General features: G+C 37.0%; 1 protein-coding gene across 21 annotated transcripts in view; it reads left to right on the plus strand.

Annotated features, from left to right (window-relative positions):
• Nucleotides 1–12,721, plus strand: part of ELAVL2 (ELAV like RNA binding protein 2) — a 160,170-nt gene extending 147,449 nt beyond the window's left edge. For 13 of the 21 annotated variants that reach the window (XM_054519564.2, XM_054519559.2, XM_054519554.2 and 10 more), the window contains 3 exon segments: nucleotides 1,209–1,434; nucleotides 9,340–9,378; nucleotides 9,939–12,721. In XM_054519564.2, the coding sequence (XP_054375539.1) occupies nucleotides 1,209–1,434; nucleotides 9,340–9,378; nucleotides 9,939–10,269 (596 nt within the window). In that variant the 3' untranslated portion in view covers nucleotides 10,270–12,721. 21 annotated transcript variants of the gene reach the window in all.

Here is a 12,721-nt window from a genome sequence, read left to right on the forward strand (position 1 = left end):
TAGGGGCTGTCTTAGATACACATATGTGGAAAAATGCTTTATCTACATTAGAAAATCGTAAGTCATTGACCTTACACAGTATTAATTTTAAAGCAAGTAGATCTTCATTTTTTTTTTTAAGCTCCTCCAAGCATGATGGTCCAGTGCTTTTTCTCTGCATACCTTTCTTAGTAACCCCTGTTATTTTTTCTTCACTGACATACTCTGAATCATCTATACTTTCTTGGTACTAGTCTAATCTGGTCCTGCCTAGTACTCATTTACTTGCCAGAAAAAAATTTCCCTGCCACTGCTTATCTCATGATGACCAGCTGTGGCCACCCCACTAGCCTGTTGACGCTAATTAAATGGAATAAGCTGGGTTTCCCTCTACAATTTTTCATAATCTGGAAAGGTTCTTGGCTATCCTTTCCCATTTGTGTCTTTCACACTGGGGAGAATGTGGGGCAGGGAGTGATCTTCTGTAGTCAGGAGTGATGCTGCTGAGGTCAGAAAGCTTTGATGCTTTACTTCTAGAAGTTTATTTATTTTTAAAATCTATGTCTTTTCTTTTTCTCCATATAATATTTTTCTGTAATAAAATATAGCTAGTTAGAAGCACAAGAGAGCTTCAGAGAACTGGAAGAGCATTTTCAGGTATTTTTTTCCTAAAGGACCTATATCCTATGCAATATTATTAAGCTGAATATATTATTTAAAATTTCAACCGAAATGTCTTTCTACCACAGTGTATGTATTTTTAGCATAGCTTTGTAGCATTTTTAGCAAATTCTTCTTTCTGTTCTCCTTGTTTCAAGGACAGGAACTACTGTGTCCCTCATTTCTGAGCTGCTTATCCTATAGCACAATTTGAAAAATGGAACTCCGGTATACTGTTGACATTAAAAGAGTGTACGGGAGGGAGGTGGGAGAGAGAGAAAACATGGACATGCTTGTGCTTTCTTGTCTTAGCTGATTGGAATGCATGTGATAATGGGTACTCAGATTATGTAAGTGACACGAATTTTTCTAAAAATGCAAAATTGTGATTCTAAACTGAATGGCTAGTAAGTTAAGGGGAAAGTTTCCTCCTGGTGTGATTTTGTGGGAAATGTTATATGTAGGTGAAAACATGTTCTTGAGAAGGAAAAATTAATGTGTCCTTTCTTCTTTCCTTCCCTTCTCCTTCTGTTCCCTCTTTTCCAAATCTTTACTCAAATCTACCATAGGCATATCAAGGGGTGTAGGGTTTATTCGATTTGACAAACGAATTGAGGCAGAAGAAGCTATCAAAGGCCTAAATGGCCAGAAACCTCCCGGTGCCACGGAGCCAATCACTGTAAAGTTTGCTAATAATCCAAGCCAAAAAACCAATCAGGCCATCCTTTCCCAGCTGTACCAGTCTCCAAACAGAAGGTATCCAGGACCGCTAGCTCAGCAGGCACAGCGTTTTAGGTAAGTCTGGTTTGGTTCTTGTGCCCAGCTACTAAACTGAAAGAGAATACTCAGGTTTACTGTTCAGTACTTTTATTGACAGGATCTCTGGTTTGCTTTTGTCAGTGTTGTTGCTTTTATTACTATTAATTTTTCATCTCCATGGGCACAGAGAGAATGTACTTGAGGAATAGTGTCTTTTGCTAATATTGAAGGTGGGGACCAAAGGACAGTAACCTACAGCAGTGATTCTTAACCAAGGGTGATTTTTGCCTCCCAGGGAACATTTGGCAATGTCTAGAAGTATTCATGTTGGCACAACTTGTGGGGGTGCTACTAGCATCTGATGGTAGAGGTCAGGGATGCTGCTAAGCTCCTATAGTGTACAACATAGCCCCAACAACAAGAAGTTACCTGGCCCAAAGCATCAATAATGCTGTGGTTGAGAAATTCTAATCTGTAGATTTCTGGGGTTATCTGAATTGTTTCCAGGGCTTCAGATTTCCTCTTTTTTTTCTTAAAAGATTTTATTCTCATGTGTCAATTTTTAGGTCAAGCTGTTTCTGTTACTTCACTTTATAGTATGTGCACCATTAAGGATATATAACCTATGTGACTACATTAAGTTTCTACAAATGAGTTCCTCTCTTCCTTTTTAAAATTGTTTACAAACAGGTTGGCAGACTTTCTCTGTAAAGTACCAGATAGTAAATATTTAACTTTGTGGGTTATGGTCACTGTTGCATCTGTCTTGTTTTTGTTTTTGTTTTTAAACAACCTGTTAAAAATATAAAAGCCATTCTTAGCTTATAGCCCATACAGCAACAGGTGAGAGGCAATCTCCCTTTGGCCTGTCAGTTGTAATTTACTGACCTCTCTGTAGTTCATAGAATAACCGTGGCTTTAGCCCAAAGAAGACACTCTATCTCATTGACAGGTGTACATATTCTAACTTCTTAAGTTTTATTCTGATCCTGGGATAACAAACCAGGAGTCATTCAAAAAATCTCTAATCTGCGTGTGAGAAGAACAATGACTTTAAGAAGTTAAGCAGAGCAGAGAGTTTTTGGTTTCATAAGCAAGTCATGCAGTTTTTATTTTCCAGGACATTTTTAAATATCCTTTTTGGCCATATGGTATACTATACCCAGAATGCTATCTAACCCCACACTGATTTTTAAAAATTATTTCCAAGTGCATATCAATTTTGTTTATTTCATTCAAGGGACAGAATAGTAATTACCAAAAATATAATCACAAATATAACCTAATAAGATCAGGAGTTATGTTTTCTAGCTTAAATCTATGCATTTATTTTTTTCATTGGAATATTTGCAGTGCTGAAGAGAGTGGAGATAAAATCAGTTAAAATAGCTCCTTTTAAAAAAATACTAAATTATGTTGCTTGAGATATGAGAAGGAAATTTGTTACGAATGCCATATTAAATTTCAACTTAAGTTGGCCTTTGCTGTGGGAGAAGAGGTGGTACTGTCAAAAGGCTACATCCGAACTCTGAGTTATTAGGTTGCCAGTGGATTGAGCCTTGTTCTTCACGCTCTGCTGTAAGGAAAAGGCATTGGTATTAAAAAAAAAAAAAAAAAAAAACCTTTGCCACCTTTGACTTCCCATGGTAGTGGTGATCAGACTAGAGTGGGAGATGCGTGGGGCTGCTTGATGCTTGCCTTTGTGGAGAAAGAAGTCTCACAAAGAAAGCCCTTTTTCAGCTCTGCACATAGGTTTCCTCTGTGATATCTTAAGTGAATAATATATGTATAAATATACTTTTTTTAATTGCAAATGTAGGATGAACAAGCCTGAAGGAATTTTACAGGTATTTCCTAGGCAGCTTGTCCAGTTAATTTCAGAGCTCTTTGGGGCCTTGAAAATGATCTCGAGTTTAGATAGAAGAAAGTTCTTCAAAATGTATTGGTTGATGTTTAACATTGTGAAGTTATAAAATGTTTGCTGTTAGTGGAAAGCTATTATTAGTTACTTTTTTTTTTCCAGATTGAAGCAATGGTTTTGTTTGATAGTTATTAAGTAAAACAAAGTTCTTGGAATCAAGATTGAATTCTTAGGAAGATTGAGAAGACAGGATTTGGGAGAGTGCCTGATTATTGAAATGGCAAGGCTTGTGGGTGACTCAGGTGCTAGGTTGTTGATGGGTGTCAGCCCTTAGGTTTACCTAGCCTCCATCCCTGCAGGCTCTGTGCTTTTTATTTTTGGTTGAGTAAAGCTTTACAGGATGTTCTTATGGTCAAATTTAATTATCTTTTTCTGGCCCATTCTGTGTTTTTATCTTTTAGTACCATATGTTATCATTAACTTGAAAATTCTTTTTCCTTGACTCCTATAGAAAGACATTTTGGAAGAAGAGAATAAGAGAGTGTCAGTTCTAAGGGAAACTTGGTTTCAGAAAATGGGAGAAATTGTTATTCTCTCTTCACATTTTTAACTGTTGTCCCGTTCACCCCATTTCTCATTCCTCCCGTGATCCCTGTCCAGATAATAAAATATGAACGAGTTAGTGTGCTCAGAGATGGTGTTTGATCTAGATTGGGTATGTTGGAAGAAATCAGATTTCAGGTTTAACCTGATGTTTGATGCTTTTCTTTAATACAGTATATTGAACTGGGCTGTCATTATCTTGATTTCTGCCCCACTCGCCCTTCTTCTTTCACCTCATAAAGACACTTGAATTAAGGGCTTGCTTGTTTTGTTGGTATTTTGCTCTTTTCTATAGTTTGAGTCTAAATCATCGTACAGATCTATTTTGTCCCTGATATTTGTGTTTTAATGCTCTTGCCTTGAGTTTTTGTCACCTTTCAGTAGACATGTAGAAAATTTCTCACTGTATTTTTATGTTATCATAGTACCTTGGGAGTTGAGAGAGATGGAGCAATATGTTATATGTATTATAGTCAAGAATACTTTTAATAATCATAAAGTATGAGCCATATCTTTTAAGGTCAAAAAACTTAAAAATTCATGTAATAAGAGTTAAGTTTAAAGGTGGGTTTGTGAGGTTTGTGGCTTAGTCAACCTATGTGAATAATTAGAGAATTATTGTAATATGAGCACTGCTGGTCTAATACACTTATTTAATTGACTGCAGTTTTCAAAATAGGACAAGCCTTATTTATTTGGATGGATGGTGTAATTTAAGCCCCTTAAGTATATTCTTGGGACATGATATCAGAATTAAACTTTAAGCCAAATTTTTTCTTGTTCTTTTCTGTGAAACAGCTTTAATTTTATTGAATATGATCTAGTGTAATGACCTGTGTGCCTGCTTCTATGAGCCTTTATGCATTTTTTAAAAAGCCTTTTAAATCAGCACTTGAGTTGCCTTTAAGGCATGATGTGCTGGTTGCATTATCACAGTTTCCTTTTGGAAGAAACTGGTATCAATCCCCTTGAATAATTTTCCTTTTTCTTAGAGGACAGATGATACCGTCTAATTGAATAAGGCAGTAAGGCAGTGAGAAGATGGTCTTGTGGATAATTTCCAAGCAGTTCTTGGTTGGCGCTTTGGAGAGATTTTGATAATCATTATTTGTGGGATTCCGAGTATGTTTTCTTACCCATCAATAACTTATCTTCCTATTTTTATTTCTGACTTTAATCGGGTTCACATTTCCCCTTACTTACATGTAGGCCTTCCCATAGTCCATCAGCTAATTTTTTTAGAAATTAGGTAGCTACTTTATTTTTATTTTCTACTTATAAACACCTAGCTTTAAAATAGGAATGATCTGATACATGGTTCTGTTCAAAATTTTGACAAGTTGTAATTGGAGCTGTGGTCCTGTTGATAGAAAAATGTTTATACGCATATCTCTCCTATGTGCCTTTTTCATAAATTACATATGTACATGGGCGTGTGCTATTCATTAAATTATAAACTCTAATCAAACATAAAAAAGGATAAAGATGAGACAATCAATATATTAAATGTCTTGCTAATTACTATACTGGTTGGCTTCATTTTCCATGTACCTAATATCTTAATAAATGTCTTTTAAAGCAAGACCATAAAATAATTTCAGATATCTCATCTGACTTCATGTGATGCATGTTGGATTGTCTTGTGTCTAACCTTATAATGTAGCTTGTACTAAGAGTAGGAGAAATAATCGGCTCTCCCTTTTCTTATTTTCTTGTATTTCCCTTACTGGTACCATTCTTTACTCTGATTTATATTTGTAGTAATCTTTTTTTAAGTTACTTTTTCTTTAAATGGAGGTCATTTTAATTAAAGCAGGTTATCCAGTCTAATCCTCCATGTCTGCTTGCTGTGTTATTTGTAAAATGGATTTTGTTCAGGCTGAAGAGCAGGGGACAGTGCCACTGGCCACCTCCTTCCCTTTGATGATTGCACAGTCTTCCCCCAGGGAGGCAGGTGATACACAGGACTGAGAGGGTACTGGGTTCAGTGCATCTATTAAATATAAGTAAAAAATACTTTATTTTAAAAACATATTTATTTTATATTTTATTTTAAATATATATTTAATGGATACTTTAATATTTACCTTCCATGACGTACTACATTATCATCCACACCCCTCCCTGAGATATTCTGGAGTCAGCTAGCTTGCTCTCCATTGAAAAATTGACTTCCATTTATAAATGACCATAAATAAAAGATGGCTGGGCGTGGTGGCTCACTCCTGTAATCCCAGCACTTTGGGAGGCCGAGGCAGGCGGATTACGAGGTCAGGAGATCGAGACCATCATGGCTAACATGGTGAAACCCCGTCTCTACTAAAAATACAAAAAAAATTAGCCGGGCCTGGTGGTGGGTGCCTGGAGTCCCAGCTGCTTGAGAGGCTGAGGCCAGAGAATGGTGTGAACCCGGGAGGCGGAGTTTGCAGTCAGCCGAGATCACGCCACTGCACTGCAACCTGGGCAACAGAGCGAGACTTCATCTCAAAAATGAATAAATAAAATAAAAAGATGTCCTTGAGCAGTGGACAGACCCAGCAGACATATTTCTAGGGGCTTGTAGTAGTCCTTGTGTTTGAGTTGCTGCACCATTTTCTCTTACAACTGCCTTTGTTACAGTTTGCCAACTGCTACTAGATTTGGAGTGAATGGTGCCCATGTAGAGCACCCACTGCCTTTTCTGAGCTCCCATGGGAAACATGAATGCGTGGCACTGAGAAAGCTAGGAAATACTTCTGGGCCCAGATGCATACAGGCAGGGGGCTTCAGCAGTGCCTGGGCCCTGTTTTCTAGGTTCCATGCTTCTCCCTACACTCGTTGGTGATGGAGGAGAAGAAAGATTAGAGTGGATAACTTGGCTTAGTTCCAAAGGACCGATTTTTTTCTAAAATGAGAGAGAAGTGAAGAAATCAGTGAAGATTATGGTATCATATAAAACTTCACAGATAGGGTAAAAAAGATGCCCTATCATAATTTGGAGGGTCCTCAGAGAACCTGTTAGAAAAAATTCCAGACCTCCTGTTTGGGGATGCCAGAGATGGAAGTGGGGGAGATGGAGGATGGAAAATTAAATGTTTCTCCCTCGTTGCATGTACAGTCATGCATCACATAACGTTTCAGTCAATCACATGTACGACCGTGGTCCCATGATATAGTAGACTGCAAAAAATTCCTGTTGTCTAGTGATATCATAGTCATCCTAATATTGTGCAATGCATTACCTTTTCTGTGTTTAGATATGGTTAAATACACAATACTTAGCATTGTGTTAGAATTACCTACAGTATTCAGTACAGTGACATGTTATACAGGTTTGTAGACTGGGAGCCATAGCCTATACCATATAGCTGGGTGTGTGGTAGGCTATTAACATCTAGGTTTGTATAAGTGCATTCTATGATCATACAACAACAAGATCACCTAGTGACACATTTTCAGAACATATCCCCATTGTTAAACAATGCCTGATAGTAATTTGCTTCAGGAGCAGATTTGGTTTCTACCCTGTTTGAAAATTCTGAAAACTCATCTGTCTCTGGGCGTATGCTTGATGTCCTGAGTGGGTGGTAGTAAAGCGTGACCTGTCCCTACTTGGATGCAATTAATGGGCATAGATGGTGTAACTTTTGAGTGAATTGATAAGGTGCCTCTGAATTCTGGGTCTTCTAGCACTTCGGTTGGAGACCTCAATAATGCTGTTCTCTTCTACAGGTAGCATATGCCAAATGCATTCTGTATTGATCATTCCAGCAATTTGATAAAATGGTATTGTTACTTTATGATTGGTGATGCTAATATGTGTTTGTCTTTATTGCTGGTATTTGTGACCCTTATTCTTGACTATAAAGGCATGGCATCTTTGACTATACTCATCTCCGCAAAAAATAAAACCCCACATCTTTTTACTTATGTGCAGGCAAGGTCATCCAACCAATCCTCTTAGTAGTTTTCATTCTGGACTAAGTTGACAATAATTTTGGTAACCTCATTGTCTTTATTCGGTCATCACATATTTATTATAAACTATCAGTGACCCCGGCTTGTGCTCAGTGGTGCAGTGAGAGGGTGGGTGGGTCAAGGCACGCACACACACACACGCAACACGCACACAGAGACACACTCACACACAAAGATCTTTTGTCATTGTGGTCTGTTCTGTTTCCTTACACTTCACATAAGCTCAGTTCTTTTCATCTTTACAAAACAAAATTTTCAGTGGAGACTGAGGGCAGGGATGTGGGAGGCTATATATTTCCCCATTCTGAAAGACCAGATGAGATGTGTTTTGGCTTTTACAAAACTAAAAGGAGTTGCTTTTGCATATGTACTTTAGCGTGACTTGATGCCACAGGTTAGGCGATAAGGTTGAGACTTTTCAAACTTGCCTTTCACGGGTGTTAAAGAAAAAATTCTCACCCCCACCCCCAGTCCCGGAGGGACAACCCTGGGATGTCTTTGGAGAGTGTTGAGCATTGTAGCAGTTGAGGGTGGTTTTGGGCTATGTATTAAGTTATGCCTCCTCCTCAAAACACATAATTAGTTGGTAAGCACTGTGGAAATTTGGGACATTAGAGTGGTGTTTTGAAACTGATAAAGAAGAGTCAAATGCTGTAAAACTAATATTTGATATAGGCAAAAGTAGAAGGTTTTAAAGAATACTGACACCCCTACCCCCACCCCTATTTACTTTCTGTAAACATTTTAAGTGAGGCTCAGATTGGCTTGTTTTGTTTCCTACCTGGCCTTTGAAAACTGAGTAGGACGACACTTCCTGTAGCGTAATTTGAATACAGCATCCAGATCAGGATCTGAACTCTTGGCTTTGTTGCACACTAGAGTGATGGATTTTTCTTTTTTCCTTCTGTAGACCTCAACTGAGCACATTTGAGAAATGGGAGGGTTAGCTTGGGTTGTCTATAAGGTTTTTTCTACCTGTAATTATACCTCCTTGATTCTAAGAGATGAAAGTCCTTCAAAGTTGGGAAATGAAAATATATAGAATTCTGTAACCTGCAGAGTTTGAGTATCAATGCCATAATTTACTAGCCCTGTGGTCTTGAGCAAGCCACTTAAACCCTGTGTGCCTTAGGTATCTGCAGGCACCAACAGAGTTGTGAAAATCAAAAGTAGTATAAAGAACATGTAGCTATACATTGATCACTTTGAAGCTACCTGATGAGAACCCTAAAGTTAACTATCCCAGAGCTTTCGCACTTCTTCTCTGAAAGGTATCCTCAGATGACCGTCACTGTGTCCCATATACTGACCCTTGTAGAGAGAAACGATTCATTGGAAGAACTGTCCTGTGGCAGTCGGTGCCCATTAGCTTAAGAATGTAAAAAGACCCAGCATTCTGAGACTTCACATATAACCAGTGTACAGATATCCCCTCGGAAGATGGCAGTAATGAGCCCAGCTTTCTTGAACATCAAGGGGAAAAATTAAAAACTGAAGTTTGCTAAATGTGTGTTTTGCAGGTTGGACAATCTGCTCAATATGGCTTATGGAGTAAAGAGGTAATGATAGAGGTTCATGATACTCATAATCCCTTTCCACAGTTGATTGGTTTCTTTGATTTTGGGAGTGCTATTCACACCCCTCATAAGTTTTTGTTGGGTTTTATTTTGCATGTGCAACCTAATGAAAAGCTGCTCTTTGAAGCACAGTTGACTCAAGAAATTTGTATACCACCGGATGCCACCTGGTCTTTTAAAAACCCATCATTTGTTTCATATTGCGTTACGACGTTATAGCATGTTTACGTATGTGTTGATCCCTTCCCCTGCCAATCCTGCTTAATTCATGAAGCCAGTTCTAAATATATTTCTTTGCTATTGTGGATGATATTTAGTACAGTGAATAATGGTCATTTCATAACTTATTAATATCTCAGTAGTCTAGCATGTCACTGCAAAGCCACACACAGACCTTGGTCAAAACATGAAATAGTTTATGTATTTGTTGGGGGAGGAGAATTACTAAAACTCTTGGGGATGGAAAAGGTGTAAGTTCATTGCTATAACCAACCTCTGTTTTTATTTTTTGTGTGTATGTGTGTATTTCCTATTCTGTTTAGCAGGTTTTCTCCAATGACCATTGACGGAATGACCAGTTTGGCTGGAATTAATATCCCTGGGCACCCTGGAACAGGGTGGTGTATATTTGTGTACAACCTGGCTCCTGACGCAGATGAGAGTATCCTGTGGCAAATGTTTGGGCCTTTTGGAGCTGTCACCAATGTGAAGGTCATCCGTGACTTTAACACCAATAAATGCAAAGGTTTTGGATTTGTGACTATGACAAACTATGATGAGGCTGCCATGGCGATAGCTAGCCTCAATGGATACCGTCTGGGAGACAGAGTACTGCAGGTCTCCTTTAAGACAAACAAAACGCACAAAGCCTAATGAGCTCTTGTCCTCAGTCCATTTATATATGAAAACTATACAACAAAGGCAAGTTAAGAGAAACTTTATACATTAGTAAATGTCTTTGTAAGTCAGTGTTGAGATGGCGATAAAACGACTACTTAGCATCCTAAGAAATATGTGAGATTTTTTATTGCTAGTATTTGAATTAAAACTTCTTAAATATCTTTTATGTTTGAATATGGACAAGAGGTACAGGGTTTTTACCTGTCACATTGCATTCTATTGCCTTCTTTGAAGAAGGTGGACCTTTTAAAGTGTTTCAGCTAAGGGAAGACATTTCTTTTCTTTTTACATAACTGCCTTGAACCTGTGAGTAAATATTGAGGCTTTGTGTTGTAATTCTTCATTTGGTTGTGTCTTTTTTTTCCCCCCTTTTTTTCCTTTTTCTGATTAGCTTTCTGTTTGGTTTACATTTAAAGCATTGCTGTTATGTCTGTTTAAGAAAAGTATTTTGAAGTTTACATTTTTATTTATGAAGTTTAAAACAGTATTTATTTTGTAATTATGATTTGGGTTGGGGAAGGGGGGGCTACATTATAAACGCTTATTGTAAGAATACTGGAGAACTTTTCGTAAAGCAGTACCTTGCCAAAGAGATAAGAGCCTCTTTGATGTGGGTTTAAAAAAAGCATCTATTTTTATAAAAAAGAAAATTTGGAGAAACTTTTTACTGGTCCTGGAACAAATATTTTGACTTGAATACTTTGAGAAATCTCTTCATATGACACCTAGTGAGCTTTTAAAATTTACCAGGAAATTTGCAGCGGTTGGAAAATTTAGAAAGATTTATGGTGTAGAAAATACTTTTGAGATCTTTGTATGAAAGGAGTAGAATCAATGGGGGGAAACACTGCTGGTTTCATTTTTGTAATCACCAGTGGAGCGTCTGATCATCCTGGTTATTATGTGATAGGTGGCTCACATTGATTTGTGATTTTGAAACAAATAAAAAAAATTTACAAAAGAATATATAAGAGCAGGCAAGAAATTTAAATTACCGAGAGATGGGGGAAAAAATCTGTTCTTCCTAAAGAAATCCCTTCAGATAGAGCTCATGGTGTTTAGTGATGTACTTGCAGTATTGTTTGAAGAATTGTTTTGTCTTAAGGAAAAAAGACGTTGCACATGATTTGTACTGCAGCAAATCAGCAAAAGTGATCTGAGTTGGATATATTTGAAGGTATTTTGAAAGTTACGTTCAAGGCTAACACCTGAGCTTTGTGTAATGTAAATAAGACCTTGTGTTTATGAACCTTTCAGCTAATTTAATTTTTTTTCCCTTACATGCCAAGTGATGTTCAGGTTTTGAATGTTTTTGTATCAGTTTTTTCCTTTGTAAATGGCATTAACATTGTTACTTGAGGTCTTGCTTAATCACTTTTGTTGTCCTGAGGACTTGAATTTACAGTGCATCAGATTTGTTGCTAATTTTGTCTGTAGATAGTCTAGCTTCAGCTGTTTATGGTGATGCTACATTTTCGTTTATAAATATGTTTGTGGTATAAAAAAATGAGTATAACCATAGGTTTTGAACAAATTTCCTTACATTTTTCATACAAAAATCATAAATATCTGTATGCTATTGAAATTTAACTTTGTATGATGCTTAAAAACCACTATTTGGGGAAATAATAAAATAAGTCTTTACCATGTATGAAAGAAATTTTAAAAAATACAAAATATTTTCTGATTAGCATCTAGCTTATAATAAATTTTCAAAAAAGCTGAAGGCAAAAATGCCTTCATCAGGATGCACTGAGAACTATATAGTTACGTCCTGCTTTTTGTATAAACTGAGATGCTCACATGCTTCCCCTTAGAACAGGCAATGTGCTATGCATAACATAGTTGTACATTATCTTTGCGGTTGCTTTGAGTTTTATTTTTTATTATTTAAAATTGTAGTTATAAAATTTTTCAGTATAGTACAGTACATATACTGTGAGGCGCGTGCTAAAGTGAATAAGCGAGTTTTCATGCTGACCCACTCAATGCTGTTCAGAAATCAATTGGCTTAGCACTTTCTCATATCCTTAGGTGCATTTAGATTGTCAGAGTTAACCTTCTGCGTTTAAAAAAAGAAAAACACTAAAAAATAAAATACATGTATATACTTAAAAAAAAATAATAAGGTTTCCCTCAAGGGAAAACAGCAGCTACATGCTTCTTTCCTATACTACTGTAGCAAACCAAGGCATTGATGAGAGGGCATGCAAATTGTGCTTCACTTTACAGTGTTTATCAGAGCACTTAATAAAATGTAAGGCTGGTATTTATTTGAAGTTGTACAGTATGACTTAATTCACATCTGTTGGAATAGAAAATATATTCTGTTGAGTATTTAAGAGGCTGTACATGTTTTCTTTTGTGTTTGGATTCTTTGTACTTTTTCATGTTCAGTACATCAATAAACAAAGTTGAAGGGAAA

The sequence above is a fragment of the Pongo abelii genome, chromosome 13 (assembly GCF_028885655.2).
Source record: "Pongo abelii isolate AG06213 chromosome 13, NHGRI_mPonAbe1-v2.0_pri, whole genome shotgun sequence".
Taxonomy (NCBI): domain Eukaryota; kingdom Metazoa; phylum Chordata; class Mammalia; order Primates; family Hominidae; genus Pongo; species Pongo abelii.